The sequence below is a fragment of the Saimiri boliviensis genome, chromosome 2 (genome assembly GCF_048565385.1).
Source record: "Saimiri boliviensis isolate mSaiBol1 chromosome 2, mSaiBol1.pri, whole genome shotgun sequence".
NCBI lineage: Eukaryota > Metazoa > Chordata > Mammalia > Primates > Cebidae > Saimiri > Saimiri boliviensis.
In genome coordinates this window covers 55,616,085-55,633,432 of record NC_133450.1, presented here as the reverse complement: position 1 = coordinate 55,633,432, position 17,348 = coordinate 55,616,085, and the positions used below count along the sequence as shown (strand labels likewise).

The 17,348-nt window shown below is 35.6% G+C and overlaps 1 protein-coding gene across 4 annotated transcripts in view; it reads right to left on the bottom strand.

Annotated features, from left to right (window-relative positions):
- Positions 1-17,348, bottom strand: part of AKAP6 (A-kinase anchoring protein 6) — a 662,618-nt gene that overhangs the window by 98,857 nt on the left and 546,413 nt on the right. For all 4 annotated transcript variants that reach the window (XM_074393336.1, XM_003924219.4, XM_074393337.1 and 1 more), the window contains 2 exons: positions 4,134-4,280; positions 834-1,058 (listed from right to left, as the gene is read on the bottom strand). In XM_074393336.1, coding sequence (XP_074249437.1) covers positions 834-1,058; positions 4,134-4,280 — 372 coding nt within the window. The remainder of the gene's footprint in view (positions 1-833; positions 1,059-4,133; positions 4,281-17,348) is intronic.

The window sequence follows — 17,348 nt, the reverse complement described above, 5'->3', positions numbered from 1 at the left end:
TGTCTGGTTTCAAAAAGTTTTTTCCTTCCTGGTTTACTTTTTTCTACTCCTTTAGATTTCTCATGCTGAAAATTTATGGCCACCAAATTCAAATTCTGCAGCCCCAAAGCCTCAGGCTGAACTAGCCAAAACCCAAATAATGAAGGCATTAATGGAAAGATTCAGCAGTATGGGCTAGGTTGAACAATAAGAGAAAATATTCTAATGTTAAATCACTTTTAAATAGATATTGTGTAAACAATAGAAACAAACCAGGGGAAAGCCTCTCCATGGACATACAGTGAATATGAACATGATTGTGTTGCTGAGGTTGGTATATTCTACAATGGAATACACCTGTAATGTGCAGACCTTTTTTATTTCTTCCCTCCGTAAATAGTTGACTCTTTCATATGTAAAAATTATGTTTCCTTTTGTCAGCAGTAATGGCCTTCAATTAGATCATGTGTTTTTATCATATCAATTTGTGAAAGTATTTTTATTCAAGTTATTTATAGAACATTTAGGTCTGTCTTTCAAAGGCCTTAGTAATCTTTAGCGTTTGCTGATCTGCTTTTAATTCATCAAAGTCCTCCCTCAACAAGCACTGCAAAAAACACAAATGCAGCAGATATTTCCCCTTTGCAATGTATATTTGATATGCTTAATGTTCATCTTTACACACACAGAGATGTTGGCATATAAGAAATGTGGAGGTTGTCTATAAATTCAAGGAAACATTTAGGTGCACAATGATACATAGATACATGGGCATAATACTTTATGTACTTGATAAATATTTCATCCCTACTATAAAAAGAGCTTTTTATCACCTTTGATTGTTTTTTTATTACCTTAAAGTATTGTAGTTGTTTCTCAGTATTCATTGTTCCTTCCTTTTCTTGTCTCAGACAGGAATTGAAGATGAAAAGCTCTGTATCTCTTAGCCACCCTTTCAGTTCTTTGATCCTGACCTCCAGCTGCCTTACCAGGCTTCCGCTTTCAGGAGAGAGCAGGTCACGTGGACTGGACCCACTGTGCCCTGCCATTGTGTCCTGGATCTTCTCTCCTAGGGTTTTCTAATGCATCCGATTAAAAAACAAAAAATAAAACAAACAAAAAAAAACCCACCACGAACAACAACAACAACAAAAAAAACAAAAACATAGATTAGCTTAGATACCAGAAACACCATCACAGTTTAGTTGGTAATAAGAGCCACCTGGAAGTGTCCATCTATACCTGCCACCTCTCTACTGACATTCCGTTCAGATTAGGTCATTGTTCTATTTAGTATTTGAATTCTCAGACAGTGCACATTGTTCTGAGTACCAGAGGATACTTAAGAAGACCTCATTCACTTACTTTCCTTTAATAGAAAGGAGATTTGGCCCATAGTTTGCCAAATAAAAATTGATTTGAATTTTTTGGTCACAGAGAAAAATTCATTTGAATTCTCATGACAGGAGTTTATAGTAAAAAAAAGTCTCCACATGAAATTTTCAGGCAATGTAAGTTTAATAAATATACTAAAGAGGCCAAGAGTAGATCAAGCATGGAGAATTAAATTCCATTTTTTGTTTTGTGAAGTATTCCCAAAACCATATGACTAAAGGGTTTTATGTAAAGGTAGCCTCCTTGATGATGATGTTGATTTTACCTGACTTGTAAATTGTTCAATCCCACAATTATTTCCATTTTGCATTTGTGGATGCTGGACCTTCTAATACCAAATATGTGTTAAAATAATTCTCAATTTACTATGCTAGAAGCCTACTTAAATTAACCACTATGGCAGGAGAGTGTTCTCGGGGAGGGCTCTTTTCTTTTTTTCTTTTTGGTGGAAAGCACTCTCAATCAATAGGATTTAAATCTATAACGATGAATTAAACCTACAAAACTAAGTTTTAAAACACAAATAAAATTAAGTCAACAAACATTCATCTGTTGTGTAGTGTTCTGTAAATAGTATCTTTAGGAGATCGTAACAGAAAAATAGCCTTTCTTGGCAACACCCTGGTATTTTCATGGTGAAAATATTGATAATTTGAAGACCCTCAGTGGAATCCAGATTTAGCTATTGTTTTTATGCTGTAACAAAAGTAGCAGCAGGAGGTGAAATCAATGCCCTTGGAGGGTAGGGTTACAAAAAAGAATTTATTGCCACTTTTTTGTTCTGGAACAGTTTGCAATCATAAATTCTTCATAAACAGAATACTTCAGAGAATGGTCCGTCTTCATAAATATACGACAGAGGACATCAATTTCATTTAATTCACAATTTGTGTCAGCACAGCAGATGCCAATGCCTGCCTTGATAGGGTTGTTTAATATGCAATTGAGACAGAGTAATATGCAGCACAAGGGACAAAATTTCACAGATTAAACTGTACGCACCACTGACATTTCATTCTAATGTATTTCCATTCCACACTGTTCACCTTAGATGAAAGTAATATTAAAAACCATATCCCTCTATTTTACTATTGTTAGAAGTTAAAATCCTTGTCTTTAATTTTTTTCATGCCAATTAAAATGTAATCATGCCAATTAAAACAGTATGCCTGGTGGTGTTAGCGTGATATAGGTTTTAAAAAAAAAATCTTCCCTCACCCTACTCTCTCACTGCAAACCTGCATGTTATATTTGAATGATATTTTAGTCAAAATGGCAATTAATTTTAAAGTCTCTGATTCATAAAGGACAGCTAAATATTATTTCTTTTTTCTATATAACGTTGACTTAAAATTCTGTTGAGGAAGCAATACACATGACATACCTTAAAAAATTTTCTAAAAATATTATTGTTATTTATCAAATTAGCAATAGATATATTAAAATGCAATGTAAACAGACTTATCACTACTTTATCAAACACATAAGGTTGCCATTCTTAACTGTGTAGTAAACAACCTTTTAAAATGCCATACACTAACCACATTTCTCCTGTCTGAGATCAATGAATGCTGTAGGTTTTGATTTGGCAGGTTTTGATTTCAGTCACCATATTATAAAGTGAAAGCCATTAATTATTATTAAAAAGCAACAATACATTAGTTGAAACACTTTTAACATTTTAAGTTACTTTGTACAACTGCAGAGTGTAGTGAATTTAAATGAGAAGGACTTAAACTTGCAGTTTTTTAATCACCTAGATTAAGCATGGCATAAACAGAATACTGGCATTCCTCCAAATCATCAAGGTACATGAAGAGCTTTTTATTCAAAATATTTTTGGAGTATTATTTCTCTAAAAATTTTTTTAAAGGTAGAAAAATGGAAGGCATGCAAATTTATGCTCCATAACTGACATCGCCCATACTTGGCTGTTACAATTAATTATTTAGGTAATTGACAAATATAGCTTACCCTTGATCTGAAGTGAAGGCAATTTAGGAGAGAAGCTGATGAAAAAACACAGTTTAACTTCTCTCTCAGCTGTCTTCCAACAAAAGGACAGTACTGTCTCCTGCACAGTGCCATCCTGGTCTCTGGGTAACAGAATCTCTATATTGCCTTTTTGCCAGATTCTTGCATCTCAGTCTTTGGCTGAGACCCAGCCCATCATTGCGTGAAATGAATTACATGAAACTTTTTTTGGGGGGGCTTTTGTTAAAAGTGAGCTGGAAATTGAGGCACAAAACACAGGCTGATTCAATTCTGCAATTCAGATTTGGGTCAAATTTGCATCTTTGTTTTGGTAGCTTTAGTGTGACTTGAAAGCTGTAGTGACAACTCCACTTTTCATCTTAAGGGTACAGTAAATAGTTAAACAGTAGATGTCTCTTATATGTACCTTCAGAATAAATTCTATTAACATTCATTCAAGCATGACAGTCAGTATATATCAGATATACCGTATTATAGTTGACTTGGTGCATACCCATTATACATGGCATATTTTACTTACTTTTTCATGTATTAAAGAACCAAAATTATTAAAATCTGAGAGGAGACAAGCTCAGAAAAAAATATCAACAGAAGAGGAAAAGCAGTGTCTTTCCCATAATTGCATGAATAGCTTGTTTGAAACGTAGGTAGTGAATTGAAAGAGAGAGATATTTGTGCCTCAAATTAGAAATCAGACAGATAGAGTACTTCACTACGCAAAAAATGTACACATAACCTACAAACAGTAATAAAAATGCAAATACCCCAAGCAGTTCCCATTTTTCATTAATTGAATCCACTTTTTCAAGGAGATCATTTGGTAGTAAAACGCCACCTTTCTTCAAAGCTTCAACCTTACTAAGCAGCTCCGTCTTTTTCAGGTGTCTGATGGACATTTCCACACTGTACCTCTAAAATGAAAAGAGAGAAAGAGATATCATTAGGGAGAGAGGTATTTTTATAAAATCATTGAACACAGAATTTGTGATGCTTACGAGCATTAAAAGTTTTTCTTCTCAATAAAATGTATGGGGAGGCTAAATCTAAGTACTTTGAGTAGATGAAGAATATTGCTGATTACACAAACACACAAAGTTACTACATTTAATTGACTAAGATTTATGTCTTAAACTCAAATTATACACATATTTGATCTTTAATTTAAAATGGGGATTTAATATTATTGTTAATTTTGGTCATTATTTAGCTCCAGACTGCTGTCGACCTCTCATCTCTGCCCCACCCAATCTCAAGATGGAAGAAATAAAATTATTCATAAAGATTATGTAAGGTTTTTGAGTTCTCAGTTAACATTTTGTTTTCATTTTCTTTTCCTTAAAAACTCTGCGTGGGCTTGGGGAAAAGGTACATGTAGAGAGAAAAAGGAAAGCCAACATTTTAGGAATAGTTACAAATCTATGCTTTCTTATTGATTATTGTAAAATATCCCCCAAATAATAGTTAATTATAAAACTCTCTTTCCCCAGTATGTATTGTATTCTAACAAACTGCCAAGAGAGTTTCTCCTAAAAGATGTTTTGCTAGAGATAATGTAAGTGCTATTTAATATGACAGTTACTATGGTGATTCTCTTCAAATAACTCTATTTGGATAACTTCATAATCCTATATTACAGATAGCTATAAATGACTGTGACTGTACTTTATAAATGTATATGTAAGAACACCTCTGAGTAGAAAAATTAGATTCTAGTTAAAATATTAAACATATTTTACATTTTTAGCACATTTCCAAATAAAATAGCAATTTGAAAACTTTTTCTTTCAGGCACCAAATTTAGGTCACTGAGTTCCATGGTAGCATTTTGTTCCTTTACCCTAACTGAGCAAGGGTGCCCTAAGATAAGCACCTTTATCAGATCTAATGAGAAAAACTTTTCTCTGGGCAAATAAGTAAATCAGTAAGTTCAAACATGCCCAAGTACTTGGGTGATTTCATTCACCTTGAAAACATGATATTATATAAGATCCTAAACAAAAATACAAATGGAAGCAGATTAAAGGAAAAGAAGGTGTGAAATCACTGTTTCAGTTAATAGACCTACAGCATTTGCGTGCATATGTTTGCATACTTTTAGTTTCATATTTTAATCTTTCATTTACACTAAACATGCACATCATTTGTATTATGTAAACTTCTCCAAATGTTAGTCATTTGTGGATCACAGAACAAAATGTTCTAAATGAGGTGATTTAAAGCATTTTATATTATTAATGAATGTTGATCAGGGTGTCAGAGTATCCAAAATTACATGAATATGCATAGGAGAGAAAATCAAGGGTTGCTTTAGAGCGCTTTTAGAATTTGGCCTGTGATACATGAGAAATTCTGATTGTGTTTTCTAATGGAAGGCAATTACCAGGACCATGTTACTCCAGCACTTAGAAAACACACTGTTCACTTGAGTTTTCTGGATTCAATATTCAGTAGTATTCTAGAAACCTAGATAGTGTTTTATTTGTCAGACTGATGATTGGAGGAGAGGACCATCTGCTTTATGTGATGAGATTCCCATCTAAAATGATAGAGCTGACAAAGAGTTACATAATAAATTTGGTAAGACTTCCACATAATATTGGGGGAACCAGTATTTTAGGCAGGCAGAAGAATCTAATTCAAATGTTTTACTTATGCCACATGGTATTACTCATCAACAGAGGGAGTCCTCTGGCTGTGCCACTTGGGAATGGCCTCTACCAGTTATCCCTTTAGCTTGTGATAAGCTCATCCCCCCTCTTCATCCCAACTTTAAACAGCTCTCACACAGCAGATCAATCAAGAAAGGAAACAGCTTAGATGTGTCCCAAAAATGATAGTCTCATAAAAATACAAATATAAAAACCAATTAATTTTGGATGTAATAAACTAATCTTCTCTGCTAAATGTATATAAGTAGTCACTGCAATAGCTATCATAAAAGGTTATTACATTTAAAAGAAACATGTCTTTATGTATGCTCTTGGTCTTTGTCACCATATAGTCTACTGTCTAAACAGCCTGATGAAAGATGTGATTGATGGACAGTGCCTTCAAACTATAATATAAAAGCTCAGAGTATCTAGTTAATTGTTAGATGTATTGATACATGAATGAATGGTACTAAAATGTTACATAATTTAAGGTGAAAATATTTATTTTAAATTTTAAAGCACTCTGAAGTTTGACTCTAATATGATTTAGGGGCTCAAGCTGTATGTGTAATAATGTCAGGAAGCTTATTTTTTGTTGATGCTAGTATGTTTTTTGCTCTTCTCTCTCTTAACATCTTTTCAGAAGCATTAGGTTCAGAGAATCAACTGCCAGCTCTATCAGCTTTCGGTCATCCTATCAAGTAGGGCTACTTTATCCTGTGGTGAGAAGATAATTTAATCTTCATATTCATTCCACCCACAGCAGTAAGTGAGCAGAGGCTGCCCCATTGTGTCCTGTAGTCTGGGGATGTTATGATATAGACTACTCTTCAATAGGCAAAAACGAGATTAGCAAAGTTAAAGTCAGACGGCTTTTCTTGAGTGCTAAGGTAAATAAGCATCCAGTATTTAATTTCCCTACAGCACCTGCTGTGGGCCTCTCTGTCTAGTCAAAAATAAAATATACTCTCTTGAAAGGCCATATTTACATTATTAAGTGTATTTGCTTGACCAATTCAATTTTGACTAATGAAGCCTCCTAATAGATATGTGAATGATCTAAATTAAAGACACAGGCTAGTACTATTCTAAATGCCATCTCTGTGTATATAAATATAAAGAAAATTTTTTAAAAAGAGTTAAAAACAACTACAAACACTAGCCCATCATTTTAACTAAGAACTAAAGAAGTTTTAGAAAATTCTTACTGAGTGCTTACTTTTAACAACACAAATGCTAAAACTGAATTATAAAGCAAAGCCAGCAAAAGCAGGAATTTCTGAAATAAATATACGTAGAAATGCATGAAGACTTGATTGAGATAACTTTTTTGACAGTTATGCTAAAGGCTTCCCCTCCACACCAAAGCCCCCCTCCTTTTTTTTTTTGTTAGAAATCACACCGAAAATTCTGCCCAAATGGAGACTGGAACAATGCCTTGAAACAGTGTTAATTGTCACCATGGAAACCAGAAGAATAAGCCATTTTGAAACTGGTATAGAAGGCACACATTGAGCAACTCAAGCATTTTTCTGCCTCCCTCAATGTTAAGGAACAAGATGCCTTGTCACTATGAGGTCAGAGAAAGAAAACATCATGAAAGGGTTGTAGATGCTCACTGTCTGATAAATAAAAAAATAAAAATAAATAAACTATGTACAGCTAATGCTATAAGACTCTACCCAGTGAATCTTTTTGAAATAGAAGGATCATCAAAGGATGGCCAGGACTGGGGGATGGCTTCCACCTAAGCAAAACTTCAGGGCTATATTATGTGAACCTTGCCCCCAAAGCTCCCTGGGAATTCTGCTGTTGTAATAAAACTTCAGAAGAGGAAAGAAAAAAGGCAGCATGATGGAATTCAAAATAATGCTCTAAAAGCACACAGAGAGATTAAGACATCCATTGTAAGACTTTTGTATGGTACTTCTGTTGGTTATGCTGAAAAGAGACCAGACATTGCTGAACAGAGAGTGAAGCTTTGGCTGCAAGGAACACACAAATTAAACTAAAGACATTTCGTGATTATTAGAATAGGGCTGTTGTATTCTGTGTCATCAGGGTTCCAGCATTTACATATTACACCATATTACTTTTAACTGAGCTTCAGCTGACGTTATGTTAGGAAAAGTTAAAGCAAGGAAAATAATCTAGTTATTAGAATGACAGGATTGAATATCTTTCCTAGAATAAATAATGCCACAAACACCTGTTTATCCAGCAAGAACCCCCTCCCCAAATACACATGATGGATTGACTGATTGATTGATTGATAGGATGGATGGATGGATAGATGGATGGATGGATGGATGGATGGATGGATGGATAGATAGATAGAGAGATAGATAGATAGATAGATAGAATACACTGAGAAAATAAAATATATCTTACTTAGTCTATCAACAAGAAAGCAAATGCTAGGAACATACCAAACACCAGACTACTGGCAAAATTATGTGTGAAAGTATGCATTTTTGCAAAAAAAAATCCAGGGATGTGTCTATTTACAACTCTCACGTGTTTTCTAGCTAGTGTTTGCCCTCCTCATTTGAGGCTTCATGGTGGCCCCTCAGCAAGTCCATGCCTAATGCCATTCAGTGGTGAACAAAGAGTCTTTTTATATAAAAGTCCAGGGTCCAAGCTCAGCTGTACATGCAGAGTGCAGGAATCTGCTAAAGGCCAGTATTGCCTCTGCAGCAGCTCTTATGCTGCCCCCCTTTTCAGAAGACCAGTGTGCAGCATCTCACAATGCATATGATGCTGCACATGGAATCAGTATCTCCAACACTTCAAGAAGATGTTCAAAACTGAAGAAGAGGGTTCAAGGCCAGGACAAATAATAGTCATTATTTCTTGCAAACTCCTTGCATTTTACCGTTAGAATTTATTGTGAATAACTGCATAGAGAAATTATAAAGACTCCTACAATTGTCCTTGTAAATTAATAATAGGTTTTCCTGATTGGGATAAATTTGCTGCTGAGCCTTTGGAAAAATTAAAAAGTGCAATGTCATTTAAAATTGCCAGAACTCACACAGCAAATTACACCTGAGGTTAAGAATTGAGTTTTCCCCCCTCTTCTAGATTATTCCATTTGCATGATCTGGAAATCACATTACACTGGCCATGTATTGTTAATTGGACATAGATTGCATTATCTTTAATATAAATCAAACTACAAATATTAAAATGAATTGCAAATTCCCTAATAGAAGATCATAAAACAATCTTTTTTAAAGTATCTCCCATTAATAATTTAATTCCAATTATATCACTCAGAAAACTTAAGTAGGAGACCTGGCAACTTATTTTTCCAATCATTTCTTTTAAATAACAAATATCTAAGCCTTTAAAAATAAATATAGCTAGAGCAGAAGTCATTGTTATAGAACAAAAATAAAAACATCAATAACTAAAAACTTTCATGTCAATTTCAGATAAAATACTGTATGAGAAAACCAAGTCTACCTGTCTCCTTTCTTTCCTACTCATGTCAAGAGTGAAAAAAAAAGTCTCCTATAGGTAAAACTTAGTAAGTTTAAGAACTATTTTGATCATACCCTGTAAAATTATAACATTGATCATTATTTTTCTATTTACTTTTTAAAAAGGTTCTCTATCCCCTTAGATATTTCTATAAATTTGGTATCTTTCTGAAGCCTTTGTATGGCCGTTAATGAGTTTATATTAAATATTTAATACTGTTTAGGGCATATCCACTACTACCAAAAACAGTTATATTCCCAGCAGTCCCACTGTTTCAGGCAGAGGACTTGATTGATCCTCCTTGCCTGAATTGAGTAGAATGAAAAGAAGCAGTTGGAAAATAGCTGCAATCATTTAATGCAGATGACCTCTGACAGCCTCGCAGCTCTTCTATCTGAACAGAAATTTGCATGGGGTCTCTGTGCAGAGGAACAATGTAACCTAAATGGTAGACAATCTTTATTCTAATGAAGTGGGTGTCAAGGTCAATGTAAAACTGCAATGATAAATGGTGCACCACTAGGCAAGAGAAGTTGCATAGGCATTGTAGTGCTTTCACCTTAATTGAAGACTGAAATGCACTGCGTGAAAAGCACAAGCCTCTCTTTTCACCATAATGTGTTAATGTGCCAATACTGAAATGATTTCTTCAAGATGTTTGCCTGTTGACACGTATCTTTTTGCAAAAATAACATAAATATAAAATTATGGCCAAAAAATTGACATTTTTAGAATTTAGTGTTTTCCTGGAATAACAAAAATTAAATTAAAACTCTCCCAAACGATGTCCTGACACCTAATGTAATTCCTTTGATCCCCTTTTCTTTTCTTTTTCTATTTAGACCTGTCTTTAATTAGTTTCAACCAAGCAACCTTTTACAGAACCCTTCATTTGGGTACTTTCATGCTGAGCAAACTGTAAGACTGAGGAGAGGAGAATCATTCAAATATTATTTTCACCTTACTTCTAAGTTTTCTGCTTAGTCTGCAGTAAAGATCTTCAGGTGTTGTTTGTCCTGAATAAAAATATAATGAAAAGTCTATGTTTTATAAAAGAAAATAACTATTTTCTAGCATGGGAGCTAGAAGACCTTAATCTGGTTGTTGGAAATTGCCAAAATAACTGTACAGAAATAATTACACCACTACTTCAGTTGGTCTAGCAATTTTGTGGCAGTCAATATTTTTCATCCAATAAAAATAAGGATAGTAAGCTGCTTTTTAAAAATCCTGATCTACTTAAGCCTATAAAGGGGACATTATTTGCTAATACACTCATTAGCAACCAAGCACTTTCACTTCATCAATTAAACAGGAAATGGAGTTGCATCAGTTAGTTTCATAATTTGCTAAAATACTGATAAAAGCATATTATTAATGATTTGAGAAACATTTCCAGGCTCAACGCATAATACCTTATAAACTGCATTTTTATGGTTGATTTTTTTTCAGATTCTGGTAGACTCTATGATATAGCTACATTCCTGACACTACACTTTCTGTTACAAATAGATTTTAATAAAGAAATTACAGTTATTATAGGAATGAATGGTCTGCAGGTCTGCAGTCTTGATGACCAGAAGGCTATTAATATCCTTTACTATAAAATAAATGATATTGCTAGTCTGCAACTCTGATGTAAAAACAAATTGTCTCAAACAGAAATCAACATTCCTGAAATGGTAATTCAGAGAAAAAAAAATCTCAACATGAAGGAGGATAGTGAAAAAGAAAAAAAAGTTACTGATGAAACTGTTTAAAAAACTGTACAGCTTCATCTGTGTGTGATTTGTCAGGTCTGAAGCTTTGACGTGCCCAAGGGGCAGACCCCAGCGGGGAGTAGGCTGCCGAGCTAAATAGCTGTGAAAGAAGTCTTAATGTAGGATGGAATTCAAACTAACCTTGACATGACCTCGGGAAAAATATGCAAAAAGTAAAATGAATGCTCTCTGCAAGATACATCCTAATTTTGTGGTGGAGCTGGTTAGTTTTACAAACATAACTGAGACCTTAAAAGAAAAATAGAAAGCTAGTAAAAGGGGAAAAGTTTAGAATTCAGGCAAAAAAACGTAAGCAGGCATGATGTGTTACTGTGAAGGCATGTGAACCATTTGGAAAGAATCCAAATAAAAACCCACACCGAACAATATTGTTGTCAGCCTGTCTATTCAGGAAAATTGTTTTTTTTTAGGTTGAATATAAATGACACAAAGCCAAGATTACATCATTGCATTACAAAGTCTGTTGTGGCTTTTAGCTGAACAAGCCCCATGGATCTATTGGTTTAGGACAGTAATTCAGTAAGGAGGTTTTAATGTGCTATTTTCCCCCCAGTGTCAATAAAAAATAGAGAAATTTAAGGAAGAAAAATCCCATGTGCTCTCTAGTCTATTTCTTGCTTTTGATCTGTATTTGATAAGCTGAACTCCAGTTTTAGTTAATACATTCAGTCCTGATTTGACTCTATTATAAATTTTGCCTGTTTTGAAGTGATTGGCTTAGTAGGAAGGCATTTGCTTAACTCTCCAGCCAAGAACTGGCTAACTCACTGGATATACGGAAATTTTAATTGAGTGTCAACTTGTGTAGAAATTCAATCCTATTACCTTTCAATGCAATTTTGTAGCAATACCAGTTATTTACTACACTACTAACCAGATTTTAAACATAATTAAATTGCTGAGAACATACACCCAAAATCTAATGACTTAAATTCCTACAGCAAGGATGTGAATTCCTAGATCAGGTGTACGAACATCTATTAGATTTTCATAAGCATAAAGTGAGCAGATGGATGAAATCATTAAGAAGCACAGAGAGTTTTACTGAGGACCTGTTGAACAATCATATGTAAAGATCACTGTTTAATGGATGTTATGCCATAGGTCTCTTCTTTGGTTCATTCTTATTAAATATTTTATTAATGACATAGATAAGGAAAATATGAATATGGCATATTGATCAGATTACCAGATTATACTAATCTCATTGATCAATAATGTATAATAAATATTTTAGCTCAGAGATCATAAACTCAAATACCTAAAGGTAGAGGTATGCTAGTAAACTGGCTCTCTAAAGAAAAAACAAAAGAAGGAAGAAAAAAGGGAGAAAAAAGTAAAAGACCTGATTTGTAGAGTTCATTGATTTAACTTGTGTAAATACTCCCACTGTGGCTGATTCCAACCTACCAATGGTTGTTGCTGCTGCTAAAATTCCTGAATATTTAACAATATGCTTTCATAAGTCAGTATTAGCCAGCTCCACCTCACTACCAGGCAGATGATATCAAGGAATTGAGTAGGGCAAGGATAAATCCTCTTCTCTCTTTCATATTCTAACTATTGCTACTGTCATAAAAAAGATAACTATTTTTTACTAAAATAAAAACAAAATGCATAAATATGATTATTACTAATATCTAATATCAGTAAAAGATAAGAGGGCATAGTGTGAACCATGGAGGATGGGAGAGCATATGCCTAATCTAAAAGGGGCAACCCTTACGCAGCTCTGCCAACTGTTACCATGTGGAAATATGGCTTGAACATGGGTTCAGTACGGCCAGATACAAATTTTTTAAAGCCTATATATATTTATGTGAAGTCTCAAAATTGTTATATGCTGCATTAAAACTTTTTAACACTACACAGACCAAATTATGTCTCTCGATATGAAGCTGCAGACAACTACTTTATAATGTCTATTTCAGATGATAATAGACTCTAAAAGGAGCAAAACATGCTGTCATAATGAGTTAAATCTAAGAAGGAGAAATGACAAATGTAAAGTCAGACAGAGTTAATAACCATCCCATTTCACCGTATCACTACCCCTTCAAAAAGATAAAATTTCGAAACTGCATAAAGAATGGAGGTGCCTAGGCTTCACTTGCCTTTAGGTTCAATGTGAGTCAACAGATAATGGAAGGTAGAGGTACATCTTTTTAAAAAGAGAGACAGGAGAGTTCCCTTGACCCCTTCACAAGACTTGTGATACAGGTATGGCTTATTTACTTGGCCACCTGTGCTCAAACCCCTTGCAGGAGGAGCAGCATGCAGGTGAGCAGGTGCAGGAGGCAGGTGAGCGGGTGCAGGAGGCAGGCAAGTGACTTTGATGCCAGCAAGAACAAACCCCACACTGGCCCGCGGCAGCATCTAGGGGTTGCCCACAACCTCTGGAGCCTCAGAGGGCATGTGTTACAAACAACGGTCTTTTAGCATTTGCCATCCATAGATGGCTTAAGTGTTAAACACCTTAGTGAAGAGTCAGTGAGACAGCCTTTTTGGGTTCCTACATCTTGAATTCCTATCTGGCATCCAGAAAGAATGAGGTCACACAAACCCCACACTGGCCTTCGGCACATCTAGGGGTTGCTCACAACCTCTGGAGCCTCAGAGGGCACGTGTTACAAACAATGCTCTTTTAGCATTTGCCATCTGTGGATGGCTTGAGTGTTAAACAGTAAACAGCTTAGTGAAGAGTCAGCAAGACAGCCTTTCTGGGTTCCTGCACCTGATGCATCCTGAATTCTCTGGAGTCCAGGAAGAATCAGGTCACACAAACGAATTGAAAGGTGGTGTATGCAGAAGATTGTATTGAGTGATGGAAGAGGCTCTCAGTGCAGTGGGGAACTGGAAAGGGTATGGAGTGAGAAGATAATCTCCCTGGAGTTTGGCCATCCCCGGCTGAACTCCTTTCTGACTGTCCCCAGGCTGCTCAACTCCTCTTGGCATTCAGATGTTTATTCTCCTTCTCTGCTGCTTTGCTCTGCTCTGTCAGTGGAGCTTGGGATTTTTGTGGGTTCGGGGTGGGGGGCATGGTGCACCAGGGTGGTTTTGGAACAGGCAACATTCAGGCAGGAAAACAGGAATGCATGTTCTCATTTAGAGCTGTGGGTCCAGGCTTGAGGGTGGAGCCCTCACCAGGGATCCCACCCTTTTCCACCCAGTATTTCCCTGCTTCCTGTCCATATCAAAAGGAAAAAAGATTTTGGGTTGAATTAAGACAAACACAGAGTTAAAAAAAAAAAAAGAAAGAAAGAAAGGTAATGGATATATTAGTTTGACTGATTTGCTATGCACCAATCTTATACTGCTTGTATTTCATTTTCTAAAAGGGACCTAGACAATGTATTAAATGTACCAAAAAAAAAAAAAAAAAAAAAAAAGCGCTCAAGTAAGGAAGAAGACTCAGTACTTCCCCAAGGGTCAAGATGTTGAAGGAGCTAAAGGTATTCAGCTAAGAGGGCAAGTAAGAGTTAGAGGTGAGAGAAGAGAGGAAGGACATGTTAGCAGACTTTGAATATTTAGAGGACTTTTGCATAAAAAATATTAATTTGTTCCATCAGACCTCGGAGGTCAGGCTGGGGGTCAAAGGCTGAAGCATGAGTAGGAACACAGCATGGGAGACAGTGAGTTCCCATTCACCAGAGGTGTTCAGGCAGAGATGGGAGGTCTACCTGGCTGGGATATATTATGGGCAAATGAAGCACTGAATGAGGATTGGCCTGAAAGATAGAGCCTAAAGTTCCTCTCTGTTTTAGAAAGTTGAGCTTCTTTGGATCCAGATTCATAAGATCAGCCATGACAATCACATTATTCCAGGTAAAAGAAATGCCAAGACTGAAAATCACCAAGTTAAGAAGAAGCTGTCACTTGCTGGAACAAGATTCAGGAAGAAGATTCTCATGCAGAAAAATCTGAGAGAACAACAATGAAGCAACGACACGATGAACCACATAAAATGTAAGCTGTATAATCTAAACTCAAGATGGGATACAGAGAACCAAAAGAAAGGGCAGGGTTAACTGAAAATTTCAAAACTGTCTTCAATCCATCCTGCTTTAGAGAGGTATTTCATTGAATCTGAGGTACAGAATGGAACCTTTCAAGTCCTTTTATTTGGTAAATATAGGAGACTTCTACTATAGAATTCAAGTGGTTAGGTGCATATTTCAACAACGTCCTTCCTTTAAATTTTTTAAAAGGCATAAATTTCTTTTTTTTTCTTTTTTTTTTTTTTTTCAGAGACGGAGTTTCGCTCTTGTTACCCAGGCTGGAGTGCAATGGCGCGATCTCGGCTCACCGCAACCTCCGCCTCCTGGGTTCAGGCAATTCTCCTGCCTCAGCCTCCTGAGTAGCTGGGATTACAGGCATACACCACCATGCCCAGCTAAATTTTTGTATTTTTAGTAGAGACGGGGTTTCACCTTGTTGACCAGGATGGTCTCGATCTCTCGACCTCGTGATCCACCCGCCTTGGCCTCCCAAAGTGCTGGGATTACAGGCTTGAGCCACCGCGCCCGGCAAAAGGCATGAATTTCAAGATAAATACCACCCTCAAAAATTTCCTTCATCTATACAGACATTTTTCAGTAGATATCAAAGATGTGCATTTAAACTCTTGCTACCAACAGCATGGGCATAACTGAAATCTCTCCTCCATGCTATGAATCTTCATGGTTGTGTTATATTATGTTGAAAATCTACACATCTCAACGAGTTTTCTGTGCATTCCAATGCACTTTAGTGATGAGGTGGATCATTGCCATAGTACATCATGACTCCTCTAATTATGGTTTCATTATGATGCACCATATCAGGGCTGTTGTAATGTCATGTCAGCACATAGTAAAAATAGTTATGCAATTTTGTAATATCTGTTAGAGTATGCAACGTAGAAAGGAAAAAAGACTTGAGGCGCAGCAATTAATGTAATGAAACTCAGTTTTCTCCTTTAAACAAGTTTTCAATGTAAAAGTTTCATTTATTTTGTTTTCCATTTTCCAATCTAAACAAACATCTCTAAACATAGCTATTTCTGTTGAATTTGGCACCACTACATAATTTTTTAAGGTTTGAGACAGGTTCTTGTTATGTTGCCCAGGCTGGAGTGCAGTTGGCCATTCACAGGCATGATTAGCACACACTGTAACCTTGAACTCCTGGGCTCAAGCAATCCACCTTCCTCAGTCTCCTACGTAGCTGGAACTACAAGTACATGCCACTGCACTCAGCACAACTACATAATTTAGAATTTTCTAATAATGCAAAGTAAGAAGAAAAGGAAAAAGAAAAATCTTTGACTCTGGCTGTTCTCCATACGTAACAAAGAAAACCTTTACCTAGTATGTGCTATAAGAAATCCAATAACAAGTTAAGTGTAGTAAATAAAAGTCCACTGAAGAATTACTATTATGCAAACTTCAAACACAACAGTCACATTCTTTTATCTTCCTTGACCTCTTGTGTGGGCATACCAATATCTGCCTTACCTTCTAAAACTCCATTGACAATCTATCTCCTAAATAATCTGTGATAATGAAATGAGATAAAGCAATGATATCCATATTTACATCCCTAAACTACAAAACCATAAATATTTACTTGCCTTTAGACTAGGCTGCCAAAATATACCCAAATATCTATAAAAGCAGAAATATTTGTCTTGTAAATTTGAAGAATAAACTTTCAAAAGATGGTGGCTATGTCTTCTTTGGTTGATCTCAGAGTATCTTGAATATCTGAGACCTCCAGAAAGCCCTGAGTCAATGAATAGGTTTTCAAACTAAGTGATGTATGAATTGCTGTTTGTTGTTTTAATATACAATCATAGGAGAATTTATATATCATAGCTTACCACATATCTTTATAGCTGAATTACAGGCCTGTTCAGTGCAAGTATTTATAATGAAAATGCTGATGAAGCCTGAACTATGGATGTGTATGGTTGTGCAGCAGCAGCAGCAGCAGCAGCAGCCATTTCAAATATAGATTTATTTTTAGCATTAGGAGGCACCAAGTTTGTTTAAATCTAAACTTTTTTTCCTACAATTGCAAG